This window comes from Polypterus senegalus, chromosome 2 (genome assembly GCF_016835505.1).
Source record: "Polypterus senegalus isolate Bchr_013 chromosome 2, ASM1683550v1, whole genome shotgun sequence".
Taxonomy (NCBI): Eukaryota; Metazoa; Chordata; class Cladistia; order Polypteriformes; family Polypteridae; genus Polypterus; species Polypterus senegalus.
Genome location: NC_053155.1, coordinates 272,654,130 through 272,672,480, shown reverse-complemented (window position 1 = coordinate 272,672,480; position 18,351 = coordinate 272,654,130). Strand labels below are relative to the sequence as shown.

The 18,351-nt window shown below is 38.1% G+C and overlaps 1 protein-coding gene across 1 annotated transcript in view; it reads right to left on the bottom strand.

Moving 5' to 3' along the window:
- The window catches only part of phex (phosphate regulating endopeptidase homolog, X-linked), a 265,482-nt gene that overhangs the window by 72,072 nt on the left and 175,059 nt on the right, over nucleotides 1–18,351 (bottom strand). Inside the window, exon 13 of the mRNA XM_039745579.1 lies at nucleotides 1,983–2,060. Within this exon, the coding sequence (XP_039601513.1) occupies nucleotides 1,983–2,060 (78 nt within the window). The remainder of the gene's footprint in view (nucleotides 1–1,982; nucleotides 2,061–18,351) is intronic.

The window sequence follows — 18,351 nt, the reverse complement described above, 5'->3', positions numbered from 1 at the left end:
TGCATGACCAGGAGTGAGAATGGAAGCAACCAATAAAACAAAAGCTTCAAGAAAGACGCAAGTCCCATTTTAACACCCATTAAAGATATAATGTCCATAGGACTGCTACCACTGAAGCTTCCCTTTGTTCTGCCTCACCACTCTTTCAAACCTCTCACTCTGCATCTTTTCCATCCTTACCTCCAGAAATTAAACCAATCTTGCTCTACAAAAGAACCGTAAAACCATAAGTGATATTGCAGATGAGACTGAAAGAAGGACAATTTCATTCAGAAAACAGCAGAAGTGCAACCAACTGATCTGTAATTGGACACCTCACAGGCTTTAGGTTCATTTTGATCTCATTTACATGAAAATTACAGATAGGAGATTAAACAAAAGCAATGTGTGGAATCTTAGCCCCTATTTAAGCAGATACAACTAAATGCCAAGAACATCATTGGTACTACTAGGAAGTCATCCTAGGGTGTGTATCTAGATATGCAAGGATGGCAAAGCAACCTGAAATCTTGTTTTTACTGATTTTCCATTGGCAGATGACCATTTTGGGTGGGTTTCTCCACCCACAGTACTGAATACTGGATACAATACTCACTTCACTAGTACACATAACAAATTATACAAAAGATGAGTTTTGAAACTATATAATCTTAACAGAACAGAAAAATCACTTGCACAAGATAATCCAGGGTGTATGGACATATAAAATTTACTAAAACAAATGTAGACTGTAATGAAAATTTCCATAACCCTGCATATATCCATAACAAGTCAGAGAGATAACCGTTCCACAGCCTGTGGCTAAACCTTTTTTTTCCCCCCAAGAACACAGCAAAATCTGTCCTTAGGAGGTTCAATGGTAGGATCCTGGCTTGATGTCTCACATCTCCATTGCCTTGCGACTGTACAACTTCTAAAGGTCCAATGATCCAAACTCTGGAGCAAACTTAAACAAACAATGACACACAGTAGGAAATATATGAAGCTGACTATACATGCAAGAAAGCAACTGAAGCAATTCAGTATGGATGTGTGGGTAAAGGTCCCCATCACTTGTAGGAAGTAACTGAAACTGCTTATGCCAGATACTGAATCTCTGTATTTCTACATCAAGAAACTGTATTTCCCTTTTTTTTAAATAAATAATGCAATGTAATATGTTTTCACGACTGCTGATAATATTTTCAGTTTTCGTTTATGGTCTACCTATGAGGCATTGTTTCATGTAGACAGAAAGATGGACAAATATGAATACTGAATAAACTTTACAACAATTACATTTTGGCAGCAAAGTGGTGCAGTGGGTAGCGCTGCCGCCTCGCAGTTAGGAGACCTGGGTTCGCTTCCTGGGTCCTCCCTGCGTGGAGTTTGTATGTTCTCCCCGTGTTTGTGTGGGTTTCCTCTAGGTACTCCGGTTTCCTCCCACAGTCCAAAGACATGCAGGTTAGGTGCATTGGCGATTTTAAATTGTCCCTGGTGTGTTAGTGCTCTGCAGTGGGCTGGCACCCTGCCCGGGGTTTGTTTCCTGCCTTATGCCCTATGTTGGCTGGGATTTGCTCCAGCAGACCCCCATGACCCTGTAGTTAGGATATAGCGGGTTGGATGATGGATGGACAATTGCATTTCACAGACCTTTTGATGGATTAAAGCAATTGATGAAAATAATTCTTGTGGAACTGATTTTGTAGAGAAGCACAAAGCCACACACATTCTAATGTAAATAAGTATTAATTATGTGCATAATACATCCAAGAAAAAGCACATGGTAATTTTTCCAGTATATATTTGTAGTACTGTACTTATTAGTTTACAGATTATTATTAGAATTTTTCTTTATCGATAATTTGTTAAAAAATAATTTCCATATGTACCTACACTACCTTGAAAACAAATCTTAAAGTAATTAAAATAAAAAATATATATATACTTGTTTCAGTTGATAGAAAAATTGTATATTTCTCCAGTTTAACTACAATACTTACTCTTTTAATATCTTCATTCACATATGTGTCATTCATTACAAAATCTGGATATCCCACTTTTGGAAGAACTGCATGTGCCTGATAAAGATAAAAATGAAAACATTGTCAAGGTAGGATTTATTTTTTAAAACATTTAGATTAGGTTCTCTCTTACCAGTAAAACCCAGATTCTCTAAAGAATCGCAAGTCCAAGAATGGCAATCACTTTCTGTTCCCTCCGATCTTTGGAGGGATGAAAAATGATGGAGGGTGAGAGCATCCTGGGAAAGTTTTCATTTAATTAAATAAATATATTTGTACTAAAATTAACCAATTTATTAAAACTAAAATTGAAATGTAATTGTTATATCATTTAAGTCAAAAATGTCTTTGAGTTGCTGCACTTATAAGTAAAACAAATATCGGAGTGCAAAGGTTTAAATAAAGTAAATTGGAAACAAAAAAATTCATAAAATGGTAAATTTCAAATAGTTAATCAAAAATTTTATTATAAACAACATATTTGGTAAAGATGGTTTCATGTCCTTGAATTAGGTCTCCCAGGTATGGAGTAGTTAAAACATTCACTTTAATGTCACACAAACGCTGGATTCTTGAAAAGGAAACATAAAGTTGTCCATGTCCAAATACAGGCTCAGATAGGTAAATCCCTACTTTGTCCATGGTTTGTCCTTGGGATTTGTTGATTGTCATGGCAAATGCAGCCTTAATGAGAAATTGGCGTTGCTTAAGTTTAATAGGTAATTTTGTCCCACCTTTAAGATTAAGATTGTGTTGTGGTAATCTGACCAGGCTAATAGTGTTTAAATATTCTAATGTTCAGAATCAACACTGTCAGTACTTAGAAAGATGTGGCTTTTTTCAGGAAGCAATCCAATCACTTGGTTATTTATCTGGTCAACATCAATAGGTTGTATATGCGGTGGTGTGCGCAATCGGGCAGCAGTTGTATTGTGCATGGCTTGCTTCTGGCCTCTGATCTCAGCTTGAAGATCTACATTACTAAACGAAGGTTGTATATGCGGTGGTGTGCGCGTTCGTGTTCGGGCGGCGGTTGTATTGTGACCTGATGTTTAGTTTACAGATTGTGTTGTGTTGTTTGGGTGCCACCTACTGACTCTGGGAACTGCTGGGTTTGACTCTGGGGCGCTGAGGCGCTGTGCGTGTGCGCTTTCGGTGCTGCTGGCCTTAGGCATCCGTGCATATATACAACCTTCGTTTAGTAATATAGATGAAACACTGGCAGTAAAAATATACCAAATGGATCATAATTTGTTTAGCTTTACTTCCACCTTCTTACTTACTGAAACTATCTGCTGTTCTTGCTATATCATTGGTAATCGATTGAAACTGGAGTGACACTTTTAAACTTATCTCTATGTTCTTAGTTGCCTAAGAAATGCAATCCTCAAGCCACACACCTTGATGGAAGGGGTTTCTGCTTAGGAGTAGCTTCTACAAGTGCTCTTTTTTGCATGCCACAAAGGAAAGCTGGTGAGGCTCAAAGTGAACTGCTGTTTGATGGACCATATGATGCCACGAGGACCTCCCAGCTAATGATGTTTATTATGTCACTAGCAGAATACCCGCGCTTCGCAGCGGAGAAGTAGTGTGTTAAAGAAGGTACGAAAAAGAAAAGGAAACATTTTAAAAATAATGTAACATGATTGTCAAAGTAATTGTTTTGTGTATTTGGTGGCAGCGTTACAAAGTTGTTTTCGGTAGCTGCATCACAAAATGTACCTTCTCGCACGCACTGACACGCCTCCTTTTACTGTTTTCTCACAGCTTGGATTGCTGCTGTCATATATATATACACACACACATGAAGAATTCTTGGTCCTCCTGCAGCTACACATACACACATACATACATACATATATATATATATACACATATATATACACATACATATCTTCATATCTACATATCTATATACATACTGTATCTACATATACACATATATATATATATATACCTATCTACCCGCTATGGATTAAAAGCATCATATACACACACATACATACACACACACAAAAGGCGCCGCCGCGCTTATATATATGTCGATTAATTTTTCGAGTTCCCGCATAATTAGTTAATGTATGTATTTCTGGGAATTGGAGTTCTCTACAGGCGAGGACCGGGCCGCCATCTTTGGTCGACTGCGACCTGCCTTTATTAATTTGTCGGCAGATCGACCAGCCATTTCCGCCCTCCTTACCTTCTTTTGGGTTGAGCAGTGCTTCGCCACCACCCCTTTCTCCTTCGGAAAAATCAAGTCCGTCTTTTCTTGGGCGAAGTCATAAACAGCTGGACACGGAACGTCACCTTTCTGGAATCCTTCATGGTACTTCCCGTGTGTACCTCGTTGTAGGTTTCTTCGTCCGAGTCCTCTCCCGATCCGTATATATATTTGTGTAACAGAATAAGATGCTTCTCGCACCCTTGCACCCTCAGACACCACGTCAGACACTATAACAGTCCACAAGTCCTTATTCCTTCCGGTCAGGGTATATAGGGCATGAAGAATTCTTGGTCCTCCCTGCAGCTATAATGCCCTGCTGGTCTTCTGGGGACCTCCATGCTGCAAGGAGGGCTCCACCTGGCGGCTTGGGGGTATTGGCGGGGTACATGGCCGGCCATATCTTACAATATACACACACACACATACACATACACACATACATACATACATATATATATATATACACATATATATATATACACATACATATCTTCATATCTACATATCTATATACATACTGTATCTACATATACACATATATATATATATACCTATCTACATCATATATACACACACATACATACACACACACAAATTATATATATGTGTGTATGTATGTATGTGTGTGTGTGTATATATATATTTGTGTATATATATAAACTACATTTTAAAGACTGTGTAACACAACAGGTAAGTAACTAACAGCAGCTAAAATGTATATGGATCATCTCTCGGTAGTAAATCCCTTTTGAAAGGCGCTACACGACGGCTGTGGTATAGAAATTACATTTTCTATGTGAACGTTCAAATTTGTGCCTCTGGTAATGTGCCTGGTAATGTGCCTTACCGGCAATTAAAGAAAATTATTTTTGTGTCCTCTGCAGTGTTAAGAGAGAAAGGCTTTGGTTTGGGATAAAAGGAAAAAAGGTGTAAACAAAGGGAAAGTTGCCTTTTTCTTTTATATAGTATAGAGAGATGTGTTCGCTGACGTTATGATCGCCTTTTGGGGACAGTCGCGGTGGGTCTTGTGTAGACTGGTGAGACGTCCCTGCCATTAATCAGCTGTGATCTCACTGTCAGTCCTCCACTCGTATGCGTGTCTTCATAATCCGAGCTGAGGACCTCATAATCGTATACGTTCAAAAGAAAGTGTGAATCGCCTTAATATTATTTTGCCGTGGTGTAGAAAAGGGGTCCCGTGTTTGCACTTGTCTGGGCTATAGCGCAGGGGGAGGAAGAAAAAAATTAAAAGTGCTCACTTTGACTTAAGGCAGAAGAAGCGCAGTCAGCGCAGTCGCTCGCTTCTTATTGTTTCGCTGCCTTCTCAATTATATAATGCATGTTTTCTTAAGCGCTTTTTGGAGGTCTTCCTGGTTTTCTACGTACTGCGTTGACAGTCAGTTCACGTGATTACGTGGGAGGCGTGATGATGTCACTCGAAACTCCGCCCCCCACGTCTTTCCAGCTCAGCTCCATTACAGTTAATGGAAAAAAATACCTTCCAGTTATGACCATTAGGCGTAGAATTTCTAAATTAAACCTGCCCAACTTTTGTAAGTAAGCTGTAAGGAATGAGCCTGCCAAATTTCAGCCTTCTACCTACACGGGAAGTTGGAGAATTAGTGATGAGTCAGTGAGTGAGTGAGTGAGTGAGTGAGTGAGGGCTTTGCCTTTTATTAGTATAGATAATCTAATTTAGTTAAACATTCACTCTTCATAGACTTTTTCACACTTAATTGTGGTTCTGTCTTCAATATTAGTATAGTGATTTTTTATACCATGTGACTTAAAATAGGTACATTTATCTAATTAACATGAAAATAGTTCATACAACCAGAGCCATGTGAAGAAAAAATATTGCATAGTAATTTCAAAAATTTCCAAACTAATTTCAAATAAATATATTTTGTTACGATAACGTACCTGAGGGATGAGCCAGTGGATGAAGACATAACACAAGCAAGGGATTGGTGCATAAAAGTGCACAAGTGCTTTTATGAAAAACCATCGCAACCGAAACAGTGTTCAAAAATTGTACAGTGCTGACACTTCAATAAATAAATAATACTTAAAATAAAAGGTTCTGGTGGAGGTTAAAATCAGTCAAATAAATAATCCATTAAAACTTCTGTCCTTAAAGACATGAGTCCTGGTGCACTTCTTTAAAACAAACACCTCCTTAGCTTAACCCTAAAAGGTCCTTGCAGCCAAGGAGGCGCCTAATTGGTAGTTCAGCCAACCTTCCATGCCAAGCCACCAACTCCCACTGCAAGGCTCATGTTCCTGTGGTCCAAGGTTCTCCCACAGCACGCCTCACTTTTAAATCAATATAAAAAAGTCTTAAATCTTCATTCACTCAGGAGATTGGCCTATGCATGCCTGTTGGTGTGAAGATTTGTCATTCTCCTTGCACTATATATTTATGGCTGTTACTATTGCTTTCACTTACCTGCCATGTCCGATTTAAAAATTTTACTTTGCTTCATAATTTGTGCCTTACTGCACAATAACAACATGAGGGCCGATTAAAAATGTATGTAGGTTGGTCTGAAACCTGTATATTTTCTGCTGTTACTTGCATCGGTCTGATTACTGGGATTTCTTCATGCAGTGAATCCAAGGGTGGTTGTAGATTACTAATTGCTTCTAGGGTTCTTGGGAATAGGGTTGCTTATGTTGTTGAGTCCACATAAATATTTTGATTGCCTGGGTTGCCAATAGGCACAACCAAATAAAGTTTGTGCCGTTTTCTTATTTACCTCCTATAGTCTTGCTTCTTGTCCTTTTCCTCCTGCCCTTGTGACTATTTTATCAGTTGCAGCTTGGAACATTCAGTGCCTGGGCCTGAATATCAAGAGGTAAGCATATCTGGCTACCTGTGGTGCAAGAGAGTTGATGTTGAACTCCTGCTGTGCAGAGAAGTATCTACATTTTGTGATGTGTTATGTCATTGATGCCTTGGCATCTGTCAACTCCAAGACATATGATGTGATTATTCTTACTTGTATTCATCGTAACTTGCAAGCTGAAATATTCAGTGCAGGTTTGGCATGTTTTGTTTCAACAGTGAGCAATAAAAAGATTGTATTATGCTGTATTTTCCCACTGACCTCCTACTTCAACTGTCTTTTCTCGCATTCATAATCAGACAAATCTTATACCTGCAAACTTATAACACTATTTTGTGCATTTCGATTGAAATGCTTTCATGAATCTTGTGCTTAATAAGATTTAAGTCTGCTGACCTTGCCTACACTAGATTCACTCACTATGTAAAACGCTAAATCTGTCTCTTACGTTGTTCTCATTCTTTACCCATCCCATCATTCTCACTTGATTTGGCTACCTTGTGTTCCAACAAAACTCTGGAATCAACTTCATTGTTAAACTGGAGGTGTACTTTGTTAAAAGTTTGCTTGTTGCTGCTTATTTTCCATGCTGTTCATTTGAAGTTCAACTCATCCCAAATCAGAAATGTGGAATTCTGTGCTTTGCACACACATGCTCCCTCCTTTGTATTGACGGTAACATCATCTTGTTTCCTTGATATGTTGAAATATTATGACACTTGTGGAGGGCTTTGGTTATAGCAAGCTCTGAACACTCTAATTACTGAGGTCCCCTTTTTTCTTCTACCTTCATCTTAGATCTGTTCATAAGGTAATTGGCACCTCATCACTTTCATGTTGTCCCCTTTATAATATTTTGACTCACAATATTTGACTTTGCATATTGTTGCAGCTTTTTACATGGTTCTATAAATTATAGCATTTTATAGGTACTTACCAAAACACTCATTTTGGCAGCATGACTATCTTTCAATAACCTCTCTTTCATGGAAAACTATTTTCAGAAATATCTTCTAAAAATCCAAACTACTAGCATACCCAGTTTATATTTTGACGTTGGTTTTACCTTACCCCCTCCAAACATCTTTCTTTCTGCCTATGGATCTTAAATGTTATCTTTGTCTATTGAATGACCAGGGGACATTTTTCTCATGGGTTGCGGTTGTCTTCATATTTATTTTCTATTCCTCAAATACTAATTTTCTGTCTTCTATTCCTTCTACTTAATTTATCATGGCCTACTCTACACTTTTCTCTACACACCTATGCACTGAATATTCTCCCTGGGCTTGCCTTCTACAAAACCACAGGAAATTCACAGAAAGTATGTAAGACTGGACAACTTACTTTAATTTAGTTCTGCTTGAATTTTAACTGTAAGGATCAATGGACTATCCAGTCCCAACATTGAGGAGTGGCACTTGTCCAGACAGCGACCAGTTCAGAATTGGATGGGCCAGTGGTTCATGTCACAGTGTTGACTTCTGATTCTTCTCTTTACAATGTCCATGCATTTCCTTACCCAGGCATCTATTTCACTCTCTATGAAATTCCAAATGAGCCACTTTACCGGGTTGGTTTGGATTTGGATCAGTTGGGCATGGGACATGACACAGGTCAGAGGATTTGAGTTTTTAATTGATGGCCTATGTTTTATTTATTTATTGTTATCAAAAATAACATTATCATGTCTACAGTCAAGTAAATAGCAGGAACTAATTGTAGCAAAAACCTGGAAGAAATGTGACACCCCATGTATACCAAGTTTGGCAGCCAGGCCATAAGTTGTAATACTTTCAATCAGAACATTTTTGGAATTAGTATTCCCTCGGAGCTGTAGATAGTGCTGCTCATAGTTGCATGGACCAAGGTTTTCAGCCCTGTCACTCTCTGTATAGCTTGTACCATCTCCACATATCCATGAGGGGTTTCACAGGATATTCCAGTGTTCTCGCATCTTTTCAAAAAAAATTATATTGCCTAAAGTGGGCCCAGATTGAGCGGGGTGAATGCAAAAGCATGTCTGTAATGGTTTCTCGCCCATTTCAGAAAGGCTCCTAAATTGCCCCAAAAGGATGACAGAATAGGCTCTGGATCCTCATAACCTTGTGGTGGAAGAAAATGATACAGAAATGATAGTATTGTGCACCATTTGGTATGAATGATCATAACCACTTTACCCGTTTCCTTTTTAAAGGTCCTTTAACAATGCTTCAGCTCATTTAAAACGATTTACGGTATGTAATACTTTCTTTAATTCTTAGTGTACAATACGGAGTTTCCATGCTATAGTGGTTATAGAAGTTTGTACTTGTATATTAGCCCAATCTAACCACCTCCCGGACAAAGTAAATCTGTTAGGTTTAAGATTGAACTTGAAGATCATGTAAGTCACTTTTGTCTGATGTAACCATTCTTATGGATTTTTGCTATTTATATTGCCGTTATTAGGGAAGTAGTTATATCATTTCTATTGAGCTAATTTTTGAAATGTATGATTTGTTGCCATTTTTTATAACATTATTGAGTCCATTTGTGCACAGATATTTTAGTTTTTGTAATTGTACATTCAGATTTCAATTGTGTTTATAACTGAATAACTCCCCTAAGACTTATTTGATTATATTTCATTTTTTTCTTTATACCTTGAGTATATGGCATTATACTGTATGTGCATGTGCATGTAACTGACAATGAGACAGTTTTCTCCTTCTGCTGTTTTTCTCTCGGCTCACTCACTATAGCAAGAATTAGCATACAGTATTTATATATTGGGCGTTTTCAAGTGCTGTTCCTTACATAACCTTCATTTTCTGGATGGGATCCAAATCCTACCTAAGAATAATATATGTCTGAAATGAAACAAGACAACATTTTATTAAAGTAGGTTTAGAGGTTTATTTGAATTTATGGTGTTGATTTCCCGTCTGTGAAACTTTCATTAGTATGTAAAAATGTAATGCTACAAAATAATAAATACATTGGCCATTCACCCTTAAACATGGAATGAAAGAGTCTGATGAAACTATCAACCAAATTCTAATATTTTGTCAAATGTCCCTGAATTAAGAAAAAAAAAACAAAACATTGTGATAATTGTTTAATTTATTTATTAAAGAAATATATGGAATGTGTGGAAAATTATTTATTCCCTTGGATTCAATGATTGGTTACATGACCTTCACCACAGCTCATCATATTGTAGAAATCCCAGGAAGGGTCGGGCAGCCAATTGGATTTGGCCATTCGAACTGCAGCTTTGACTCCTCTAACCAGCTCTGGACACCCTGAGGGTATTTGCTCCAGGAATGTTTTCTTTTCATTTATTGTCAAAAGGCTCTATCTCAGTTTTATTGAGTCTTATATTGTCTGTGTCTATATTTTACTATGTGCTTAATATTGTCTGTGTGTCCATGTATGTAAATGTTGCACAATTTAGCAATTTGCTCTTAATTAATTGTACTGCAAATGTGTATTTGTGCACTTTCTCTGTGACTGAACTCAATAAAAAACTATATAAAAACATAAATTAAAAAATAAACTGCAGTTGTTGATCAGTGACCTTTCAGGAATTTTACTCTACTCCTAACTGCAGAATTGTTTAACGGTTTACTAAACTTTACATTTTTCTTCAACTATCTTGATGTAGACTTGTTTAGATGCCTTGCATCATTGTTTTCAACTTCAACTCATGACCTACGCTGCCTCATATTCTGAGAAAGTCTCATAATGTTTTCAATGATGAAAAGATTTATAAGTCCTGATGTAGCAAAGCACCTTCAAGCCCTGACACTACCAGCATCATGTCTGACTGTAGTTATACAGGGCTTACCACAAGAAAAAAAGTCTATGTTAATCGAAAATTTCAATTTATGTCTTATTTATGAATAGAACATTTTGCAGAATACAAGAATCATTTGGGTGAGTTTTAGTACATGAGACCCACATGTATGTTCTTTTTTATGCTCCTACACTGCCATAGATCCAGTTTTTGCTCAGTGTCCTTGTGATGGTGTAGTCATAAATAATGAATTTTGTAAAGCCATGCGTGGTCTGAAAATGCCTAGATGTTGTCCTTGGGTTCTTTTTGACAGATTTTGACACGATGGACACAAATTTTAAAAAACAAACCAAATACAACATGGACAGAACTATTGGAGCTCCGAGGCCCTACAGTATGTTTTGCATGCTTTTCATGGCTGAAAGAAACTTACTTTTTCATAGCTTTACAGTAATTAAGTATTTTAAAATGATTGGAAATGACATTTAGTATGTGCCATTTATTCCTCTGACTGTCCTCTGTATATATCTAGAACTCCCAGGGTCTGATTGAAAAATCTACTGTATTATAAAACATTAAGATCTATGTGTTCAGTCCCTCCGAGCAATCTGATTGGTCAGTTTGACTTTGGTGATGCAATGAAAGAGGAATTGCGAGTGTGAGACGCATGTGGAGGACTAAAGTTGTATGAGCCTTAAACAGAAAGTCACCTTCAAAGACAGCAAGGATAAAACCAGACAGGAGGTGAGGAAGACACCTTGAAAATAATGAAAGATCCTGAAAAGCAGGTTTACAGGAAGAACGTTCAAGAGAGGGAGCACGAGTGAAGATGCATTCACACACATGAATAAAGAAGAATGGCACTGGAGGTACATTTCATGTAGGGCAACAAACAGTAAATTATGTTTTAATTATTCTATTACATGTCTGTGACAGACTCAATAGCTAGTTTGAAACAATAGTGAAATCAGACAGAGCATAATAATTTTTCATGGCATTAAATATTAGGAAATCAACTCTTACATTCTATTTCTAGGCCCTGTAAACTAAGATTTGCTTTTTCTAATCAAAAACAGAAAAGAGGAGGAGGAAATTAGATCTGCAAAAATTGTTGCAAGAAGATGTGGGCTTGCATTTAGTAAACCTGAATTGTGACTACCATATAAATACCAGTAAGGCATGCTACAGAAAAATGAAAATTTAAGGCAAGAGAGAGGATAGGTATCAAAAGAATAAAGACTTAAATGCTGTTTGAGTTCTTCTCAGCAAAATCTCTTATGTGCTTTGAAGTGAAAGATAAGTTGTAAGGTGAATGACAACATAAACTGCAGAAAGTGAAGTTGACAGAATGCTTCTGATTCCTTGTATTTGAATCTATACTAATAAAAGGCAAAGCCCTCACTGACTGACTGACTCATCACTAATTCTCCAACTTCCCGTGTAGGTAGAAGGCTGAAATTTGGCAGCCTCATTCCTTACAGCTTACTTACAAAAGTTGAGCAGACTTTATTTCGAAATTCTATGCGTAATGGTCATAACTGGAGCCTATTTTTTCGTCCATATACTAGAATAGACTGCAGCTCGATGGCCGTGTGAGGCGGAGTTGTGTGTCGCGTCATCATGCCTTCCACGTAATTGAGTGCCTGCCCATATAAGGTAAATATTCGCGGGTGAAGGACTCTGCTTAGCATATTCATAAGTAAAAATATCTGAATCACAAACTGATGTTAATTATATTTTGTCCATGAATACTTATTAAATAATTCCAAATAGTCTGTCCGCTTCCTTTCATAGCTTTTCCGATGGTTGTGCTGCTTCCAGGCATGCATTTTTGTATTAAAGCATTTAACCAATCACATTTCAGTCATCATTTGTTGCCAGGCAGAGAGGACTTTACAATCCGTTGTGCAGGCACTCTAACACAGAATAAATGTCGATTAACCTGTTGCTTCAACCAATCAGATTTTGAGTTGGTGTCAGTATGGCCCTGTAGCAGGCGTACGGCGTCATCACCGTATTCAGACCCATTGATTGGATAGAAGCCGCAGGTTTGATTTTCAGCATTAGCTTCGATGGCGATAGAAAGGGACTTTTTGATGGAACTGAGGCACAGGGATAATCCGTACGACAGAGTGATTGAACTGTTTTTGAGGAAAGAGAGGAGGATGGATTTTGTTTACAAATAATCCAAATTTTTGGTGAGTAAAGTGTTGCGTTTCTATCTGCGATGAAGCGGCTCTTTATACTGTATTTCTGCATATTAAGATGGTTTTTATAAACATAAATTAGTTTTTGAGGGGCGGGTTGATTCAGATGGAGCAGTACTGAAGGCCTAGGTGTGAGATGCACGGTCCACCAATGGACCAAATGATACGTAAATTTAATGAACATTACAACCCAAAAATAAACAAAACTGTAGAGAGGCCCATGATTAAATGAACGGTAAAAAAGTAAGAGCGAAGCGATGGTGACTTATTGAGGCAGGCAGGCCAGAGCACAATAGCACGGGGCTCGATGTAGTGCGCGTTAAGTCGATCTAAAATGCACGCTCAGATTCGAAAAAATATATCTTTTCAAGTTCTACTTGGATATAAGTAGGTTCTATTTAGTCGACAGCAATATCTTTGGTAGGAATGTAAGTTGAATTTAGTCTTTACATTTCTATGGTGAAGAAAAATTTATGCAATAATGACTAAATTTAACTTACATTCCTACCAAAGATATTTCTGTCGACTAAATAAAAATTACTTATATTTAAAATTTAAATTGAACAGATACGATAGTTCATAATGCTCACGTAACACTACGTGCACGTAAGAGCAGAAGTCATCCGTTTTAACAAGCAGCGTATTGCACTGTTACGAAATAGGCTGCCCATTTAATTATTTAGGAATGGATAGATAAATTAAGAATTTGTACAAATAATGTTTTTCTGTTTTCTTCCTCGATGGATTCTGGCACTCCCAGCAACAGCTGCTCGCACCCCAAAGGGTGTATATATATATATATATATATATATATATATATATATATATATATATATATATATATATATATATATATATATATATATTAGCAAAATACCCGCGCTTCTTCTTTATTAAGAAGAAAATTAAACCTTTTTAAACTGAGGGAAAATATACCAATAATTATTTGTTAAGGATCTCTTTGTATACCACATTGTGAGTTCAGCCCTCCGGTTGTAATATGACCAAGCTGTGCGCTAAGCTTACTCTTGAGCATGCAACGTACAGTTGGCCATGTGAACAGTAATCTTGTTTCAAATCTCACAGCTTGGATTGCTGCTGTTATAATCGGTTTGAGTTTCATGGTTTGTTTCAATTATGACAGTATTTGTAGGACTTGTGTTGAAAAGACATTCGGCATCTGTCAAGTGTTGTAAGTATACAACCGGTTTCATTGATAGTTTCACATCGAGCTTTTGAGAGTTTAAACATTCATAAACATCAAAGTGTCTACTACTGAAATCGTCACCTGTGAATCTAAGATGTTTAAGAGGCATAGGCGGTTGTTGAAAGGTGTAAAATATTTGGCCATTTCAGTACACTTGAAAGCGACAACCGAACAATTCAGTGGCAGCCATCAACTCACATGCAGATCCATAGGTGAAGGGCTTAAGCATTTCACTCTTATAATGCTCCTGTGTAGTATAATTATCTCCTGTACCGTCATCAGTCGACCACCTTGAACCTGTCCCAGTCATTCAATACATAAGACACAATGTTCCTCCGGATATCAAGAGTGAGTCTGATATGGCCGTGCAATATGTAACAAAGAGAATGGAAAAGGTAGGTGCCATCTCCGGGCATGGAAACCACTCGGTAAGTGACAGTTCTTTGATCGATGGTGATCACCTCGATAGACATGTTAATGGGGGTACGGTTGGAATGATCAAGGAAATGGGTACGTGAACAATGTAAAGTAAGTCTAAAATACTTACACAATAACTATAATCATAATAAATGAACAATAAAACAGTGGAGAAGCCATGAATTAAATAAAAAGGCTGTAGTTATCAGCAGGGAGACGTGAATCCCGTGGCGAAGCAAGGAAGGGAATGTAGAGACTGGAGCGACGGACGTTCTTATATAGGCAGGCAGCCAACAACGTGGGAGGCGCTGGGATAGGGGACCCAACACCTCCTCACACGGTGACCGAGCTGCAGGCTATGGACGTATATATGTACGTAAGTAGGATTCAGTTAGCGTTGGGAACCCACGTACCAAATTTCTTGAAGATGGGCCCATAAGTAACAAAGACCGTTGAAAAGTTCAATATGGCGGCCGACAGAGGCATCATACCACCAAAATAAGTACGTACATTGGTTTCGGTTAGCACAGGGAAGCCGTCTACCAGATTTCGTGAAGATGGGGCCATAAATAAGAAAATTCAACATGGCGGATGTTGTCGACCGTTATGACCGTTACGTGTAGAATTTCAAAATGAAACCTGCTTAACTTTTGTAAGTAAGCTGTAAGGAATGAGCCTGCCAAATTTCAGCCTTCTACCTACATGGGAAGTTGGAGAATTAGTGACATTGGAAACTTCAATATGGCGGCCGACAGTGGCATCATACCACCGAAATAAGTACGTACATTGATTTTGGTTAGCGCAGGGAAGCCGCCTACCAAATTTCGTGAAGATGGGGCCATAAATAAGAAAGTATAACATGGCAAACGTTGTCAACCGTTATGACCGTTACGCATAGAATTTTGAAATGAAACCTGCTTAGCTTTTGTAAGTAAGCTGTAAGGAATGAGCCTGCCAAATTTCAGCCTTCTACCTACACGGGAAGTTGGAGAATTAGTGACGTTGGAAAGTTCAATATGGCGGCTGACAGGGCGTCATACCACCGAAATAAGTACGTACATTGATTTTGGTTAACGCAGGGAAGCCGTCTACCAAATTTCGTGAAGATGGGACCATAAATAAGAAAGTTCAACATGGCGGACGTTGTTGACCGTTATGACCATTACACGTAGAATTTCGAAATGAAACCTGCTTAACTTTTGTAAGTAACCTGTAAGGAATGAGCCTGCCAAATTTCAGCCTTCTACCTACACGGTAAGTTGGAGAATTAATGATGTTGGAAAGTTCAATATGGCGGCCGACAGTGGTGTCTTACCATCAAAATAAGTACGTACATCGGTTTCGGTTAGCGCAGGGAAGCCGCCTACCAAATTTCGTGAAGATGGGGCCATAAATAAGAAAGTTCAACATGGCGGATGTTGTCGACCGTTATCGTCCGTTATGACCGTTACGTGTAGAATTTTGAAATAAAACCTGCTTAACTTTTGTAAGTAAGCTGTAAGGAATACGCCTGCCAAATTTCAGCCTTCTACCTACACGGGAAGTTGGAGAATTAGTGATGAGTCAGTCAGTGAGTGAGTGAGTCAGTGAGGGCTTTGCCTTTTATTAGTATAGGTATGTGTCTGTGTGTATATGTATGTGTGAATATATGTAGATATGTGTATATATATATATATATATATATATATATGCATATATGTATGTGTCTATATATATGTGTGTATATGTAGATAAGTAGATATGTATGTATATGTATATGTATATGTGTATATGTATATATATGTTTTTGTGTATGTATATATATATATATATGTATGTGTGTGTATATGTATGTATATCTATACTAATAAAAGGCAAAGCCCTCACTCACTCACTCACTCACTCACTCACTCACTCACTCTGACTCACTCACTCACTTACTGACTCATCACTAATTCTCCAACTTCCCGTTTGGGTGGAAGGCTGAAATTTGGCAGGTTGATTCCTTACAGCTTCCTTACAAAAGTTGGACAGGTTTTATATCGAAATTCTACGCGTAATGGTCATAACTGGAAGCAGTTTTTCTCCATTTACTGTAATGGAGATGAGCTTCAACGCCGTGGGGGCGGAGTTTCGTGTGACATCATCACGCCTCCCACGTAATCACACAGTACATAGAAAACCAGGAAGACCTCAAAAAAGCGCTCAAGAAAACATGCATTATATAATTGAGAAGGCAGCGAAACAATAAGAAGCGAGTTCTGCTACTTCGGAAACAAAGCACGATGTAAACCTACACTTTAAATTGAGTTCATAGACAGGCTGCGCTGGCGTTTGTAATTTAGTGCCTGCCCATATAAGGCCATCCGTCAGCGGCAATCCAATAGCAAACTGCCACGGGTAAATATTCACGGGTGAAGGACTGTGCTTATGGAGAGGAAGATGAGATGGTCAGGGTGGTGTTTGACACAAACTCAGCGAAACTGCCAGAGAAAGTTTTAAGTGCCAGGACTAAGGTAACATTAAATAAAGCTATGGACATAGCACGAGATGGCACCAGCACAGCTGGGAACCTTCGATGCAAGTACACCGAGTGGCTCACGTGAACTGATGCAGTGCACAGATAAAAGCAACAGTTCCAAAGAGCTGAACAAAACGAATTACACAATTGAAAAGGCAGCAAAAATATGAAGCGCCTGATAAGCATATTCATAAATGCAGCTACTGTGGAAACAAAGCACACGGTGGAAAAAGTCAATGTCCCGCTAAAGGAAGACAGCGTAAAAAAAACCCGTGCATGCAGTTTGTCACATCACAGATAAAAAGGAAGACGAGCTGTTTATTGATGCAGTAAGGAACTAATCGATGAATGAAACCTCTTATCTTTACAACGATTGACAAACACGGAATGTAACTTGAACACATCGCACAAATACGAGCCTGATTGAAAGAAATAATGATAATCAAATCCTTGATGACAGCAACATTCAATAACACTCACAAAACAATTACTGTATATTGACAATCATGTTACGTTATTTTTAAAATGTTCCCTTTTCTTTTTCATAACTTCTACTTCTCCACTGCGATACACGGGTATATATATATAAATGTATATCTATAGCCCGATCTACAATACATACTTTAGCATAGACAAGCGGTGGCGCAATTGTAGAGTCTTAAGCCTCTAACGCCGACATTCGAGGTTCGATTCCCGAGAGGGATGTACTGACTATGTACGCTGCACCCGATTCATTTTACCTTCCCATATCCTTGGTTTGGTAAAAAATATTAGGTTAACGCAGAATCATGTTACGTTATTTTTAAAATTTTCCCTTTCTTAGCACAAGCACAGTTGAGAAGCTTCGATGCATGTACTCCATAACGCGTTAAAAAATAACGCATTTAATCACACTTTCAATTCCAAGCAAACGGGAACTTTTGTCAATGCATGATTTCCTGGTACATCCATTACACTGATGCACACATCACAGCTACAAAAATGTTAGAGTCGGAATAAAGCGCGTTCCTACGACTGATCATTTCGACTACCCGAGAAGCCTTGATAAAAGCATGGTTTTGTGCACACTGAAAAGCAAGCAAAATTAGATGCATTACAGAAAGCGGACTTTGTGGCTCTTACTGGGGATCATTGGACTTCCGTGACCGTTAGTAATTCTAAAT